At 37.2% G+C, this 18448-nt stretch overlaps 1 protein-coding gene across 9 annotated transcripts in view; it reads right to left on the reverse strand.

The window, feature by feature from the left end:
* The window catches only part of Dtna (dystrobrevin alpha), a 287652-nt gene that overhangs the window by 39205 nt on the left and 229999 nt on the right, over positions 1-18448 (reverse strand). For all 9 annotated transcript variants that reach the window (XM_090353262.1, XM_090353257.1, XM_090353260.1 and 6 more), the window contains 2 exons: positions 5093-5180; positions 2577-2674 (listed from right to left, as the gene is read on the reverse strand). In XM_090353262.1, coding sequence (XP_090209388.1) covers positions 2577-2674; positions 5093-5180 — 186 coding nt within the window. The remainder of the gene's footprint in view (positions 1-2576; positions 2675-5092; positions 5181-18448) is intronic.

Here is an 18448-nt window from a genome sequence, read left to right on the forward strand (position 1 = left end):
GGGCATACTAAATCCACTAGCACAACAATGTTCATTGCAGCACTATTCACCATAGCAAAGATATGGAACCAACCTAGATGTCCCTCAGTTGAGGAGTGGATCAACAAGTTGTGGTATTTGTCCACAGTGGAATTCTATGCTGCTGTCAGAAAAAAGGACATCGCCCCATTTGTTAGGAAATGGAAAGACTTAGAAAAAATCATATTAAGTGTAGTAAGCCAGACTCAACGGAACTTAGGCTCAATGGTTTCCCTCATTTGTCATAATCAGTAGAAACTTTGGGCTCTACTAGCAGAGATCTGCAATAGAGCAAAATCTTGATATATAAGGCCATATAGTATGAAGCTAATTGAAAGGACCTCCAGGATACTGAAACAAAAGCCATATAATGAGTGATTGTTGTCCTTAATGTACTATATTATCTCTCATCTCCTTTGCTGTCCCTTGCATATTTCATATTGTTACAGTATCTCACTTTGTTATCTGATATATTGAATTTATTTGTATTTGGTTATTTGAAATTGGATAGGGAAGGGGGAAAACAAGATGGGGGAGTGAGGGAGAGGGAAATGGGTACCAAGACATGAGAAAGGGTATCAATGTTTGTGAAGTAATGCACCTTCTACCTGGTGAATATAATGTAACCCTTCTATTAATTACAATAAAATATATGAAAAAAGAAACTATTACCACATTTTCCTGTTAGTCTTCTTGTAACTTTGAAACTGATATAAGTGTTTAAGAACAGCACTTCAAAATTAATTAAGGGTGAAAACATTTGGTATTATTCCAAGCAGAACAGAATGTGCAATTCATTCCTGTGAAGGGCTTACTCATAATTGGATTTGATATGAGAGCCACCTATACACTGTCAATTAAGTCCACATATATTTATTGGGCATCTGCAATGTATCAGGCAAGCTTCTGTACTCTCAAGGTATTTGGTATGGCCTTGGTTCTCAGAGAATTTCTATTTCCATCAGCGAAGTCAGAGGACAAGCAAGGAGAAACATACACATGTGATGATTTCAGGCAATGACAAGTGGAATGAACACACACATACACACACACACACACACACACACACACACACTATAACAGACAGGTTGCTGGGGAAGGACATGGTAGAGAATAGGGAGGTTGGTTTCAGGACATCCTGCAACCTCAGGGAAAGACCTTTGTAGACTGAAGACAAAATGAAGCTGAGCAAGACTGGAATGTGATGAGCAAGGGGAACTGAAGTTAGACAGATAGATGTGGGAGGGCCTCGAAGACCATGAGTGGATCAGGCTTTAATCACGGTGATGGGAAATCAGTGGAAGCCTTGTCCTGAAAACAAGGGGTATACGTTTTTTAAAACTTTTTTTTTGAACAAATTTATTTATTTTGGCAATACTAGAATTTGCACCCAGGCACTCTACCACTTGAGCAATGCGCCCAACCCTTATAGCTTTTGTTATATTTCTGCATGGGTTGGCCTGGACTGCCATCCTTCCAGTTGCACTTCCCAGCTAGCTGGAAGGACAGTTATTTACCCCTGCTTTCCGCTTTCGTGATTGAGAGATGATCTTATGAACTTTTGCTTGGACTGTTCTTAAACTAAGATCTTGCAGATTTCCACTTACTAAATATCTAGGATGATAGGAATGAGCCACCATTCCCAGCCATAATATATTTGTTTGTCTGTTTTTAACAATAGGTTAGACTGGATGTTGGTGATAAACAGGAAGCATACAGCTTGGGGATGTGTTTTGAGGATGGAATGAACGTAATCGCTCTGTACTGAGTGGAGAAAGGACGGTCAGATGAAGTGGATGTGAAGATATTTGGTCTGAACCATTGAGTGATAATGCTCACAGAGTGAGAAAGGGAGAGTTTTTCCTATGAAACTTTTTTTTTATTTAAAGAATTTATTAACATTGATTTTTACATCATATTTCAAATGACGTGTTTAACAAACAAGTATTCAAGAAGGGAATCTCTATATACAATCACTGGCACTTAGATTTTAGAACATAATTAACATTAGGCTGAGGCTTTGTATGTCATAAATACATATTAATCTGTGTAATAAAACATTAGGTCTAAAGAGTCATAAATTTTTTATGTCTATGTAGTTGTGTTTATATTTCCAATACCATGTCCATGGCATTGGGTATGCAAATACTGAGTCATCGTCTATGAAGCTTTTTAAAATTTTTTTGGGGAGCCGGGAGTTTGGCCTAGTGGTAGAGTGCTTGCCTAGCATGCACGAAGACCTGGGTTCGATTCCTTGGTACCACATACTTAAGAAAAGCCGGACATGGTGCTGAGGCTCAAGTGGTAGAGCTCTAGCCTTGAGAAAAATCCAAGGACAGTGCTCAGCCCCTGAGCTTAAGTCCAGGACTGGCAAATAAATAAATAAATAAATAAAATTTTTTTGGTAGAACAGCTTTTCCAAGGATAGTAATCAATGACTGGAGATGTCATCCTTTAAATAGACATATAGAAAAACCCCTGAGACTTTAAGGCATGACTCTAGATTATTAATGAGAATATATGTTGATCAAAAAGCCAACATGTCTACAAAGCCTTACCTGTTCTTATTCTCTAGTTCTGCAATCAGCTGCCTTTGTTGCTTATTCGCATCAATGGTGAAGGAGATGTCGGGAGCACCTCTCTGCTGTGTTGGCTGCTGTAAAACACAGTGCACACAGTTAATATTTGGGAATGTGAACCCACAGAGGTTTAAGAAGACAAGAGTCATGCAAATAAAGAAGAGAAAACTTTCTATCTAAACAAAAAAGGCAAATACATGCAACTAATTAGCTCTTCTTTCACTGAGAACCAGTTTTCCTGCAGATCTATAACCTATCCACGAAATGGAGAGCAAAACAGAATGCTTTGGCAGCAAATACACAAAGGAAGAAAGATTGTTTCTTGAGCCTTCCCCATGCAAGTCTTTGGGAAAATGGTGCTTTTGCAATGTTCCTTCCTGCATTTGCTCTCTTGGTAGAAATAGGCTGAATGTTTTACTGTTGATACAACTCATTCTTTAGAATTACTGTTCACTCATTTTTGTTGTATATTTCAAAATATCAACAAAAGGATTGTGCTGCTCCCCATAGGAAGAAAAGATAAATGTTTGAGTTGTTATATACGTTAATTACCCTGATAGGATCATTGTATCCTAAATGTATGTGAAAGCATGTACTGTAGATGCTCTAAATCCACATGTAATTATGTTTCAAATGAAAATAAAAGGTGTGGCTCAAGTGGTAAGAGAACCAGCCTTGTGGGGAGGGAAATTTAAATGAAATCATAAAGAAGCCCTAAGTTCAAGCACCAGTATTGACACAGATGAACAATATGTTTACTGAACTCATTTCAGACTCAAGTTTTGAACTTGATGGTATCCAAATGTTCTTATGTGAGTGTAATTTCCTTAACCTCTAGGCTAAATGAAATATATTGATTTATTCATCCTTCCATTTATCACACTTTTATTCTACACATGTTGTATTGAAAAATATTGGGGCAAATGTCTCTTGTCTTCAAAGGACAGAAGAATATAATGAATATAACTGGTATAATTATTATTATGGTAAAGTATGTGCATGGTTCAATAGCAGCACAGAGGAAACATGGCTGCATTATTAAGATGACTGTTGAGCTGATTTATCAAGAATAGATGAGTGAACTCCAGAGTTCTTTGTGTTGTCTTTAGAATTGGCGGGACCAAAGGGCATGGAATAGTGAGGGATGGGAAGGAAGATTGTTCTATGAAATGCAGTGATCCAGTAGAAGAATATGGGGAGGGAAGATGTGGGAACTTCCATTAGAAGATAGAGAAATGGGCCCAAAGAAAAGATCTTCCTATTTCTTTTGTAACCAGTATGATAGCTTAATAATTATGATTCATTTGGCAAATCATACTGCTGTTCAAATATGATCATGGAGATGTTGATGAGGAGAAAAGTAATGCAAATGGAAACTTTCTTGTGGTGGATGAAAAATGATTATATATTATATCAATGGACCAAGAAGAAAATAATTAATTTTAAGAAAACAAGAACTGAAGATTGGAGAATTTAGTGCATATACAAATGATTATAAGTACATAGAGAATTAACCCTCTACCTAGAATTAGTACTCTACGAGTAATTGCTTACTGGCTCCTATAAATTTATTGAAATTGTTTATTTTTATAAACAATCAATTTGAATTTTTCAAAATTAAGGGAAAGAGTACTATCAACTATCCATTCAGAGAAACCTTAGCTCCTGAACCCCTTCATTCAAGCTTAAGTTATGGGCGACATTTTAAAAAGCTTCATGAACTATGCCAATAGTATTAATCTTATTTGCAGAATAATCAGTCTTAGTTGATCATATCAGTTATGATATATTTGATGTCCATTGGGGCTAGGGAGATAGTGCAAATGAAGCAGGGGCCCATGTTCGAGGTAAGTGGTGGCTTCTTTCCCTGTACACAGGAGGGTGGAGAAGACTTCTGCAGCTTCTAGGTGCAGTGAAAAATGTAGAAAGCTCATGTTAATTTTTCATGATAAAAGTAGAAACTCCGAATTTAAAAATAGAACATCCTATTTGTCCATGCTGATAGATAATAGAAACTTGAGACCTCTGGGAGCCAAACACATTTCTGAGGAAGAAATTTTATCTGTGGGCTATCATTTGGAGAACTACTATACGTTTGTGTGACTCTCATCATTTATTCTCTCATTTGTTTCTAGTAACAAGTAGCACGGGCACATATGCTAATTGGAGTTAGAGCTATTTGTGGCAGATCTTGGAGAACTGGGACTCAGGTTCCTTTGGCCACATCTTTAGTCCCAGGTGTTGATGGCATCATCCCCTCTGCCCACAGAGATGTATTTATGGACAGCAACATAACTTGTTTGGCTTTTACCTTTCATGTCCGCCATTTTCAAATTGGAATCCATTGCCAAGATATCATGAATATGCCAGCAAGCACATGAACGAGAGCTTCATGCTAATTATTTTGGTTATGATCACCAAATAGTGGACGTGGCATAGGAAATGCAAGGATTCCAGAGGTCAACAGAAGTGTCTTTTTTACTCCAGCTACTTACAGACGAGGAGGATTCTGCTGCCAGCCTTGCCGCATACCTGGCAATCAGCCTGTGCTCTTCATCAAGGCGGTTTGAACTCTCAAGCATACTAGCAAGAACAGAGGAAGATGGAGAGAGTTAAGCACATTCCTGAGAAATACTGATGCATTCTTCTCCCTATCGGTGGGATTAGTATTTCAGTTTTTTAGAACTCTAAACTTGCAAACTGTGCAAAATCCTGTTAGGTTAATGATCTCCAATTTAGATTCATAACATGATCTAATATGTGATTAGGAAGGACGATAATAAAACCTGGGTTCAGCCAATTCAATCGTCTGACTAAGAAAGCTCCAAGGAAAACTGTTATTGGATCAGTGTTTCCATTTTAATTTTAGTTTTGCATTACTATTTGTTATATGAAGGGATTCATTATAATACCGATGTACTTTCTTTTTCTTCATTTTTTATTTTTTTTCATCGAGGTAATGTATAGAGGGGTTACAATTACATTCGCCAGATAGTAGGTGCATTACTTCTCACACATTAATACCCCTTCCCATGTTTTTTTTATCCTATTTCCCTTCCCCCACCCCTCCCAATCATCTTGTTTTTGCCTCTTCCCTTTCCTATTTCAAATAAATATACCAATTTATTTTCAAAAAATTCATTCCCCTAACATATTTTGATTCTTGTGCTCCTTTCTCCTCCCTTTCAAACTGTTTGGTGAGTTTATGATTCATTTCTGTGCTGAGTACTTTCTTTTGCATCATATTGCTTTTATGAAGTAATATCCAAGACTAGAAATTACTAAAATGAACAGATAAGAAGAAAAACACTTATAGTTAGCTTCCAGTCATCTCTAGGGCTGGTATTCATATCCTTGTGCAATTTCCTCTTGTTCTGTACGGGCTGTAGTTACGGACTTGTTCTACAAATGGCGAGGAAATGGAATATCATTTCCCAGATTAGGTTTAAAAGGCCATGATTTTCACTTGGGCTTTCTCTTGAGGTCTCTTGATTTGCCTGTCCTGTGTAAAGTTAGCTGCCGTATCATAAAATCAGTGCTGCCATAGCCCTGGGTTATGAGAAACCCATACTACCAAGAGATTCATCAATGAATCCCTCCTGGTAAAGCTTTCCAATGAGATCAGAGGCTGACTAGAGATCTGGACCCCAACCACACAGAAGTCCATGAGCCAGAAGCACCTCAATGAATCAAACTTAGATTCCTCCAAGAAACTGTGAGATAATAAAAACTAGTAGTTTTAAGATGCTAAGCTTTGGAGTACTGAATGATGCTGCAATAGAAACTAGTAGAATTACTATCTATAACTATTCTAGGAAAATATGCTTTTTATATTTACTTCCAATGAAGTAGACTTCCAGTGGCCACTCCCAACAGCAGTATGGTGATTGCTTACTAGCCCCTATAAATTTATTGGAATTGTTTATTTTCACATCAACAATCAATTTGAGTTCTTCAAAATTAATGGAAGAAGTACTATCAACTCTCCCATAGTTCAGAAAAACCTTAACTCCTGAATCCCTTCATTCAAGGTCAAGTTGTGGGTGACATTTTAAAAAGCTTTATGAACTATGTCAACAGTGTTAATCTTATTCACAGAACAATTGGTCTTAGTTTGTCATATCGGTTATGATATATTTAAGGTCAATGAAAATGAGAAACTAGTTCATCTCCTTCCCAAACATACATATATTCTTTTTTTCATATATTTTTTATTGTGATTAATAGAAGGGTTACATTATATTCACCAGATAGAAGGTGCATTAATTTACATACATTGATACCCTTTCTCATGTCTTGGTCCCCATTTCCCTCCCCCCCACCTCCACCCCTCATCTTGTTTTCCCCCCTTCCCTATGCAATTTCAAATAACCAAATACAAATATATCCAAATATTCTTATACTTTTGTTTCTAAAGGGGAAAAATAATAGCATTAGTGATACATTAAAAAAAACCAATATTAAGTCAATATTAAGGTTGTAAGAATGCTCCACTGTGAAGATCCAATTATTTATATTTATATTCACAACTACAATTATTTATATTCACATCTACATGTAAAGTAAACATACAGCAGTCTTTTAACCTTTGGGCCAAAATGTGTGCTCTGGCATGTTATGCCACTTCGTTGTAGTTTTAAATTATTAGGCCAAGTCCATTACTTTACCCATTTTTTCTGACCATTCTGAAGATTGTCTTGTCTCCCTCATCCCTCCCTGCTCCCTTCCACACTCCTCAGGCAAACTGTGCCTATTTTGATCTTAGTAGTTACAATCTTAGTGCTGACATTTTAATCTGAGTGCTTAAATTCGAATAACTAGAATATCCATGAACTCCAGTTTTTACAATTTAGAGTTCCATCTGAGGGATTCTTTTGCCTTGACACAGCTGAGATAACACATGTAAAAAGTGGCATGATGCCTGAGACATGGTGAGTGCTCAAAAATGTTAGTTAATATAATCGTATTTATTTTTCTTCCTAAAGTAACTCATGAAGGTTCACAGACAATCATTACTTCCTTCAAAATGTCACCTACTGGGGCCGGGAGTTTGGCCTAGTGGTAGAGTGCTCGCCTAGCATGCATGACGACCCGGGTTCAATTCCTCAGTACTCCATACATAGAAGAAAGCTAGAAATGGTGCTGTGGCTCAAGTGGTAGAGTTCTAGCCTTGAGAAAGCCCAAGTGCTCAGCTGCTGAACTCAAGGCTTAGGACTGGAAAAAGAAAAAGACGATGACCTGATCAAAATGAGGGTGAAAAAAAACCAACATTCAAAATGTCACCTACTATCTAGATTGTATGAAGCAGTGCTTCAGAAGCATTAGAGTAAAAGAATAGTGCTCTTGTGAAAACAAAGCTTCTGAATTCTGTAGTGGCATGACAGGGGTAGGTGGGGAGGGTGGGTTGGGGCCTGACAATCTGTATTTTTGACAAGTTTCTAACAGGCAATGTGCTGGCCGGTAAAGATCGATCCTGGTATTGTCAGGATCCAGAGGATTTTTGAAAACAACACGGAAAATTCAATACATGAAGTAAAACATAAATCTAAATCATGTGGAAGAGACCAGTTTTCCTGAGTTTTTTTTTGGGGGGGGGTGGTCATGGGGCTTGAACTCTGGCCTGGGCACTGTTCCTGAGCTCTTCAGCTCCAGGCTATGGCCCTAACCCTGGGCCTGGGTGCTGTCCTTGAGTTCTTCAGCTCAAGGCCACCACCATACCCTTGAGCCACAGACCCACTTGCCATTTGCTAGTGATTAATTGGAGATAAAAGTCTCACAGCTTTGTATTGCTGGAGCTGGCTTTGAATCATGATCCTCAGGATCTCGGCCTCCTGAGTAACTAGGATTACAGGCTTGAGCCACTGAGTTCTCTTTGTTTTTGTTTTTTGACATTCACATAGTATGTGTGATATGTTACATACTCCCTTGAGACCAAAATATCTAGGCTTAGAAGCTTTATTAATCCCAAAGTAGATTGAGGCTTAAATCAGCACACAAGTTTAAAAATAATAGTAAAAGACAGAATTATTTCTGAAAAAAGAAACCCTAATGTTTTAAACAGATGTTTATCTTTATATTAGTTTTCTACTAGAATTTTATTAAAAAAGGAGAAATGTAGACTGTCTTTGCTTTTAGCACCCTATCAAGAAACTATTTGGTTTTATTTTTAACATGTTTTCATTCCTAAGTGGCATATTAAAGATGCAATGCCAATTCAACATAGTTTATGCAGATAACAGTTCCTGTATGCTCCAAGCTCAGGCTGATCATCTGTTTGATGCCTGAAAGTGACTCTGTCAGAAACACTTGTGTGTTGATATATAAATAATAAAATCCCTGTACGATAAAAGCATCTTTTATCACTAGCAAGCATGAATAATATGAAGGTTATATAAAAAGGCCTTCTGGCAGTGGAAGATGTAAGAAAGGGAGCCTGTCTGGTAAGTGATCACTCATATCCTGTGTTTTTCCTTCCAACACTGTCTGAATGGAGCAAGGGGGGTCTATTACCCTTGCGATGACAATTTATGAGTCCCTGTGTGCTTCCTCAATTATACAAAGGTGAATGATGCATTCTTCTGGTAAATCCCATAAATCATAGGGGCCAGGAGTTTGGCCTAGTGGTGGAGTGCTTGCTTAACATGCACAAAGACCCAGGTTTGATTCTTCAGTACCACATACATAGAAAAAGCTGGTTCAATTCCTCAGTACCACATACATAGAAAAAGCTGGAAGTGGTGTGGTGACTCTAGTGGTAGAGTGCTAGCCTTGAGAAAGCCCAAGGACAGTGCTCAGGCAGTCAGTTCAAACCCTGGGACTGGAAAAAAAAGCCATTCTAATGTTTTTTCTTACCAATGTATTTAAACCTCCTTTTTCCAGGATCTTGACAATCCAAGTCCTGCATGTCATATTTTCGACTATACATTAAAAATACTAATGGCATATAGTTCAATGAATTCAATGTTGAAGGGTAGTGTGGAGTGAATTATGGCTCTGCTGAGTATTTGTTGAAACCTTAATGCCCTAGTATTTTAGATTGTGATCATAGTTGGACATAGTGCCTTTAAAGCAACACGTAAGGTTACACAGAATCGAGTTGATCTCTAATCCAACCTGATCCACATCTTCCTAAGAAGAGGGAGAGATGATAAGGAAGCCCTGGCATACAAAAAAGGGAGATGGTTCATTGGCAAACCAAAGAAAGAGGAGGAGGAGGAGGAGGAGGAATATGAATGTGCCATGCAGGCACCTGGCTTCAGAACTGTGAAAATGTAATTTGATGTTGTTCAAGCCCTTTAGTCTATGGTATTTTATTAAGACTGCCTTAGCAAACTAATGCCAAATGAAAGAAACTAAAGAGCATTGAATTTTTTATTCTTGTCCAAGGCTACATTTAGTATTTAGAGTTCCCCACCCCACCTATATTAGTTGGTTTTGCCATTTCTATGAATCACTGGTATTTAACCTTGTCTGTCTATGACACATTTACCACTTCTATCTATATAAGACTTGATATTTTACTTTTTCATCTGCTTCACACTAAGGGGTACAATGTACTACTCTATATGCAATCTTTTACTATTAAAAACCTTTTTTTCATATATTTTTATTGTAATTAATAAAAAGGTTACATTATATTCACCAGATAGAAGGTGCATTACTTCACATACATTGATACCCTTTCTCTTGTTTTGGTCCCCATTTAAAAAATCTTTTAAATCAGTTGATCATTGATTTTTTTTCTACAGGGGAAGAAGCTACACGGTACACCAACCAAGTAGCCAGACATCACATACCCACCACTCATTCAATGTTGGGTGTTACGATAAAAAGGAAATAATTTGTGAACCACATTAGAAACTAAAATGGTAGACCTACCCTGAGGGTGTGTGTGTGTGTGTGTGTGTGTGTGTGTGTGTGTGTGTGATGCTAGGATCAATCCCGGGGAACGAGGCATGCTGGGCAAATGTTCTTGCACTGAGCTCCAGTTTCTATTCTGAAGTGATGCCATCAGTCTAAGACAAGAAACCAAAGAAGAAGTTATCCACTTTTCCTATGGATGATGAAGAAGGAGTAAAGTGGGAAAGAATGCTATAAAAAGAGGAAAAGCTACTATCAAGGCTTTGAGGCAGGGAAAGGCTTGACTTGATGTAAGAATGGAGTAAATGCTGATTTAAATATGATTGAATAGGACAATGTTATGGCAGCTGAGGCAGAGTGGGGGTGGGCAGGGCTAAAGCACAGACAGGTTTGTAGACTGGTGAGGAGTCTGGCTTATAAATTAAATGCTATTGAATAAATAGTTTAAGCAATAAAAATTTAGTCTTCTTATATGAAATCCACCAAAAAGTATTCTTAGATGTAGACAGATCTTTTTATCCCATGCATGCAATAATTATGGAGCAACTTTAAACTAGTTGGATTATAAGTCCACTTAGCAAGAAATCTTTTGGCAATACAAATGTAAGATTCCAGCATTTGAGGGAAATGGGAACAGAATAATTTTAACCTGGCTTTGTGAAATCTGAGGCATAAGCAAGTAACAGCAATTGATGATGACAGCAAACAATAACAGTCTGGAAGTGTATAGCTGTTTCTCCTCCTTCCATTACAGAGTTGACAAAAATATGGTAGGAGCTTCTGAATGGTATGTATGTAGGATAGGACTGAGGCAGAAGTTCCATTTTTCTTTATAAGTTTTGGTCTGCCTGCCACAGAAGCTCCCTATAAATAAACCCAGACACTTGATAAGCTTTAGAAGTTCAGGGGAATCCTCACTGCCTTATATTTTGAGAACACTTCTCCCTTATCTGAGAAGGGGTTTAAAGGCATGAAGCCTTGCTTTGCCTTTCTTTTTCCCCTCTTTTTCTTCTTTCTTTCATGTTCTTTCTTTCCTTTCCTCCCTCCCTCTCTCCCTTCCTCCTTTCCTCTCTCCCTCTCTATGTCCCTCCCTTCATTTCTTATTTAGAATGAAGCAAAAACTCTCCATTGAGCTGTTATTTATTTATCTGCTTATTTGACATCAGAACCAGCAATGACATAATGTTTCTTTATTTTGGAAACAGAATTTGATCATTTCCCATTGTGTTAAGTACAATACAAAGTAGAAGATCCCTTATAGAGCCTATCAACCAGAAACATGGCTAAATAATGGCAAAAATAAAGCTTTTGAATCTCACCAAGGGTGTGCAGATGAGGTGGAATGAGGTAGAAAGTAGATGGAATATGTGCGCAGGCCTTTTCTAGCTAGTATATGACCTTAGATCAGTCCTTAATATCCCAAAGCTTGCATTTTCTTAGTGAAAACAAATAATAACAATCAGCCTTCTAGATCTAAAAAAACAAGCATTATATGGGAAAGGGCTTTGTATAATTTTTAAGTGTGTCATAAACATAGAATTTGCTATTGTGGTTTTGGCTTAAGCTTATCATTACAATAAGGAGTAATACTTCAGTGAATTATATTCATAAATGATGATTTATTAATAATTCTCTATTTTAATGAGTGTGGCAGAGCCTTACTATACATCCGAGGGCAGTGTTGAACTCTCAATGTTCCTGCCTTCTTTAGATTTCTAAGTGCTCAGATGGCAGGCATGCATTACCACATCAGCTACAACTACCGTCTTATCTGCGCATACATGCTGGAGATATTTATGACGAAAATGGAAATATTACATGAAGACATGAAGTTTCAGGAAGTAAAGATATGTAGGCTGCAGGGAAGAACATTTTCTAGAGGTCATATGTTGGTGCAGGATTTATTTTGATTTTTCTTTCAATTCTGGGAACAAACCCAAGGCTTAGCGTATGTTAGGCAAGTGTTCTACTATTGAGCTGCACTTTCAGCAATTAATGCAGGTTTTAATTTCATTTTTCTAATTTTATTTTTACTTATTTAAGATTTATCTTTGGCTAGTCATACAAAGGGGTTTCAATTTAGTATGACACTTTATGAATACAATGCATCTCTATCAATGCAGACATAAAGTTCAATGTACCTATGTGGAAACGGGAAACTGGTAACTTGTGGTATGGTAGAATAGATGGGATGGAGAGAAGGATGGCAAGTTTGTAAGAAACGAAGTGGTCATGAAGTTGGATGGGTAATTGCTGCAATTTCTTTTTGTCTAGAAGCTGTTTGACTATGGTATGCCAGGTAAACTTTTTAAATGACTACTTTAACTTATCCCTAAAATGGGAATGGTAGTTTTACTCTGTGGGCTTAAGCTAAGGACTAGAATAAATCATGCAAATACAGTTTTTAATACAGGACTTAACATGGAGCAGAGCTTTGAAAAAGCAGTAGCTATTACAATTAATTACCATTAACATATTTGGAAATTAAAATTACTACGTATACCACCATAACTGAATGAGGATAAGGCATTATCATTTAGTGATGATTAAAGAAGCTAAGAGATAATTCCATTGTTCTATAATAATGACACTTGTAAAAAATTGTTAAGGTATAATGGGACATAAAGGAAAGGGAGGGAAAGGAAAGGGAGAAAGTAGAAAATTCAATTACTATCAAGTCAGTACGATTAATCACTTGAATGGGGAAAATGGCTGGCAATGGCAGTGGTAAGCTTTTCTCTTTGGAGATTTTTTTTGTTGCTATCTTAAGAAAAAATCAAAGAAAAGTGGTAGAAAGGACTGGGGCATGCTTAGAATTACTGGGGAGAAAACATAGCACTAGATCACCTCACTGCCTCCCAATTGAATCTTGAATCTGTATCCTCTGTATTCTTTCAAGATTACTAATTATTCTTTATAATATAATATTTAGTTCTATGCTATCAGCTATCAGAAAACATTGGCATATCAAATTTATTGTGAAGATTAAAGCAGTTTCATAATTTTGAGAAGCTGCTGTGAAAAAACAGATACTACTGAACCCAGGCTTGGGAAATTTGACCAAAGTGGTGGACCGAAGTCATCACATTTTTATCTCTGCAAAGAGGGAAATATAGGTTGAAATTAAACCAGTCTGCTGCTTACATGTTTCTAAAAATACAAATTCACATATATGTACTGCATCTATTACAACAGATAAATGTTCACTCAGATCTAAAACGGTCTTGGGTACTCATTTTGTAAATGTTGGTCTATATATGAGAAAAAGCAAAAATAAGAAACTCTGGAGACAGACAGACGTAAGACCTTTAAGAAGAGTCCAGCATTATGAGGTGGTGATGGAGAGATGCAGAAAGGACGCCTGCTATGCTGAAGGTATAAACCATTCTCAAGTGAATTTACCCTATTTGGCCCCCTTTCTAGTTAGAAAACCCATGGGTTCTTAGATCAAAGAAAAGTAGTGCTACTAAGGAAAATTAAAGATTTCTGAATAATTGTGGCTGCATACATTTGTCCAACAGCAGTCTAAACTACAATGAAACATACCTAAGATGAGCATCTGAGGTCTGTCCCTTTCACTCAAACTGCAAATGCACCATTTATTATCAAAAAGGACTTTAACCAGTCTTTAGTTTTTGCATCACAATTAAAAGGAGGGGAAACTATGAATGCCTTTGTCACACAACTAGGCCTGTCTGAACACCTGGACCTCACATGTTGACAAATAGCATGTTCTGCGCTTGAAAGCAGGCTTTCATCAAGATGGCGACTCAGGCACTAAGTAACAGAATTGCTGGAAGGTAATTTCTGCCATGGATAACATTGTTAAAGAAATGGTTTCCATTTCATGCTCCCTCAGCACACCACTTTTCCTCCTTGTCACTTCTATTTTAAGTGAAATAAAGTGCAGCTTCCTAAATTAGCAGGTTTGCTGAATGGGACCCAAACTTCTCTGTCCATTGGAATGCTAATATTTGGCAAAGTACTCATTCATACAAACTTCCACCTTAGCTGAGTTGTAAATGAAGGCCTGAGTTCTATGTCATATGAATGGGCATTTCCAGACTATCATCACAAAAGACTCAACTGAATTAGGTAAAAAGTGCCTTTAGTGACACCTTTGACACACAGTGACTTTGCCCATTGAAAAGGGAATTTGTCACCTTCTCAAAGGACAGTCCAGCAGTAAAACCTCCACTAACCATGATGGGTTGCTCCGGAGCATGTTGACATAAAGCCCGATGAGCCCATGTTCATCAGCTAGCCTGTCAGCTACATTCAGGCTGTATTGTATCCTGAAACAGCATAGGAGGAAACAAAGGGCATTAACAGAGGTGGACAGAAATAAGAAGAGAAGGTAGGAGTAAGTCTGTGGTAGAAAAAGCATTCAGAAAACCACGCCTGTTAAGCACAAAGGTGAGTGGTGATCTTTGGAAAACACAAGCAAAATCCAAGAAATAAACTCACAATTTCCTTGCACTCACTTTCAAAAGTAAAGGCGTCCATTTAGGTGGAACAACTTTTTAGAAAACAGATTTGCATTCTTCACAAAAGCCAAGGTATTTATCTGTTTATCCAACACACTGAAATGGGTCGCAAGCAAAGATAAAGTATCTTTTGGGAAAAATAAAATTATCCGCTTAATCATTCCAAAAGAAACACAAAAGGAAATTAGGAAAAGTGAATTACACAGATGGGGCCACTCAAAATAACTACTTGGTGCTGTTAATCGGGTTATGAGCAAACTGTTTTGACTAACTCAGAGATGGATGTTCCCACACAAAGCACTCACGACAAAAAGCAACTCCATTTTTAGTTGAGTTAATTCAGGATTGTGGCACACCCTAGCTTTAACTTACCCTTTGCCCTTCAGAAAAGCTGGAGCAACCCTAGCCAGCATTTTGTTCTGCTCTACTTCACTGTCCTTGGGAGGAGAGCTAGTTAATAAGATGGGAAAAGCCAAGAAGAGCGTAAACACAGCAATACATTCAAGAATAGAAACTGGCAACAGAAACACCCCAGTCTAGAGCCAAGCTTTATCTGGTCAGATCTCCTAATGATTTTGAAATGTTCAAGATGTTTTCAGATTTCCCCAGAGTTCAACTTTAGGAGTACAATCCTGGCCTGAGGACCATTCAATTATACAAGCCACCACATGCCCAGACTTGGCTTCTGCTATTTGCTTGAACATATGACCATTTATATTTCATAGGACTAAACATCAGGACAATTGGTTTAATATTTGTCACAAAATATTATACAAACAGCTTATAGCTCATTACATCCTGCTAGCCAATAGCTACAGATGCTGCTCAGGATGTAGTTCTAAATCTTTCCCATATTCTCAGTTATCTATCAGATAAAGGCTTGAAAATTACCTAGAAATGGGTATCATGTTAGAAATAAATGTTTTACTACCAGAAGCATCAAGTTATGAAAGAAACGGAGAAATGACTCGTTAAGCTGTATAAGCATGTATCCCTTATCTTAACACATCACCAGTAAAGACAATCTAATCAATAAAGCAAGTCAACACTTGAGATTCCACAGAAGGAATATTAGTTTTATTTAGTAATTTAAGTGAAAATCACAAGGTTTAAAATATGATTTTATTAACATACAAATAGAAATATAAATGATAACTAAGTGTGGCCAGGTCCAAATAGCCCAAGATCTACTGTGATTATAGATAGGTTTCATTGGGAAATACAATGTTTATTTTTAATATTGCAACTGAACCGGTAATGCATTTAAAGTGAATTTAACTGTTTTATAGGGTAAGAATTTGGCTTATATGATTAAGTACCTAAAATGACTCCTTCTTGATTCACAGAAAATAAAGAAAACAAGGTGTCTGATTCTTTAGATATTTAACTTTTAGCATCTAAATTATGAGGTTTTGCAATATACTTTTTAGAAGCTCTAACACACATATGCATAGCACATGAAGGCTTCTAAAACAGTTAAAACTATATAAAACTTTAACTACATATTTTAAGATTAAGTGGTACTGTGAAATACCCCTCAAATTGAAAAAGAATATACAAAACTATAAGTGAGTATTATAATACTATTATGCACATTATAATTAGAACTCAGTAAATATGAACAATCTTTTAAATAATGAAGTCTCTGGCAAATTTATATCAATTGTGACTCATAAAAAAAGCCTACATATTTCAGGCAATCTATTCTAGAGTTGTTGAACTTATAACTTTTTCACTCAACCGTTTGGGAAGCCATCTCTTATATGATAAACTGCTCTGTTATAAATACAATACAGGCTGCGAGTTTGGCCTAGTGGTGGAGTGCTTGCCTAGCATGCACGAAGACCCAGGTTCAATTCCTTGGCATCACATACATAGAAAAAAGCCAGATGTGGTGCTGTGGTTCAAGTGGTAGAGCTCTAGCCTTGAGAATGGCCAAGGAGAGTATTCAGGCCCTAAGCTCAAGCCCCGGACTGGCACACAAAAAATGTACAATACATGAAGCTGATTGTATACATAAATTACAGTAGAGGTATAGTGTGATGTTTTGATGTCTATGTTTCTATATATACATATACATGTATATATTGTATACATACATTGTAGGATGATTAAATCAAATTAATACATCCATTATCACCACAAGTTTTCTTTTGGTGATGACATTTTAAATCTATTTACTTTTTTGGTCAGTCATGGAGCTTGAACTTAGGGCCTGGACACTGGCCCTGAGTTCTTTTATTTAAGGCTAGCTAGCGCTCTACCACTTTGAACCACTTCGGGTTTACTGGTGGTTCATTGGAGAAATGAATCTCATGGGGACTTTTCTGACTAGGCTGGCTTTGAATCATGATCCTCATATCTCAGCCTCCTGAGTAGCTGGGATTACATGCATGAGTGACCAATAGCTGGCCTTTTTCAGCAATTTTGAAATAGGCAATTATTGGTAATTCTAGCCACCAGACCCAGCAATTGTCACAAAAACTTTAAAAACAATAAATTAATGTTCTGAGATGATCTACTTTCTTGATAGCTTTAAAAATGTTCATCAGTGTACCAATCATCTTCCACTGTCCATCATTGCCAATCACCACCTGAAGCTGTCCTACATGCTTTTCTGTGTGGTTTTCTATTATCCTACCAACACAGAACTGGCAAACCTCTCTACTCAAGCAATTCTAAATTCACTACTCTATAACCAGTCCCTAGTCTGCAGTCCTCACAACTTCTTTTTTTTTCTACATGTGTTTATTGCACAATTAATTTCAGATGCTTGCAAAACCACCCAAACCATGTGAAAGATCCATGATTCTCTTTCCAAACTAAATTATTTTTCTGCCTTCTTGTACTTCTTGGCTAATTAGATATCAGAAATTATAGTGATGTTTCCTGAAACTGAAAGCCTAACAATTATCCAAGTATATCCAATCCACTCATGCAGAATGTGAAAGATAAAAAGAAAGGCTCAGAAGAGTAAAGAAAGAAGGGAAAGTGTTTGACGGGAGGAGGCTGGTCTGTTAGTACACTTATGTGTACCTGTGTGCCATTTCCAGCACACAAGCAAAGGTGCCTTAATTATAGCAGTAGGAGAAAAATGGCATGGAGAAAGAAATTTGCAAAATGTTTCCTTACTGGCTTTATCCTTTCTTTTCCTCTAATTCTTGGGTCTCCTTTGTTTCTTGCCCTGCTCTATTTTCCTGTCTTTCCCTGTCATTTTTCTCCTTCTTTCTAAGTCCCAGGCTCCAGAAAAGTGAGAATAGACTCTACACACACACACACACACACACACACACACACACACACACACACATGCATGTATACACATCACTTTCTTTCTGCTGTTATTTCCTCTGAATCTGTTCTTTCCAGTGTTGCTTGCAGGAATTATTCAAAACCTTTCATTTCCTTCCCTTTGCCACATGATTTCCTAGGGAAAGTAGTCATTGGAGAAATACAGAGATGGGGCTTGTACCAGATGTACTTATAAGTTTGTGTAAATAAATT

Source organism: Megascapheus bottae, chromosome 19 (genome assembly GCF_031878675.1).
Source record: "Megascapheus bottae isolate mThoBot1 chromosome 19, mThoBot2.hap1, whole genome shotgun sequence".
In the NCBI taxonomy this organism is placed as follows: Eukaryota; Metazoa; Chordata; class Mammalia; order Rodentia; family Geomyidae; genus Megascapheus; species Megascapheus bottae.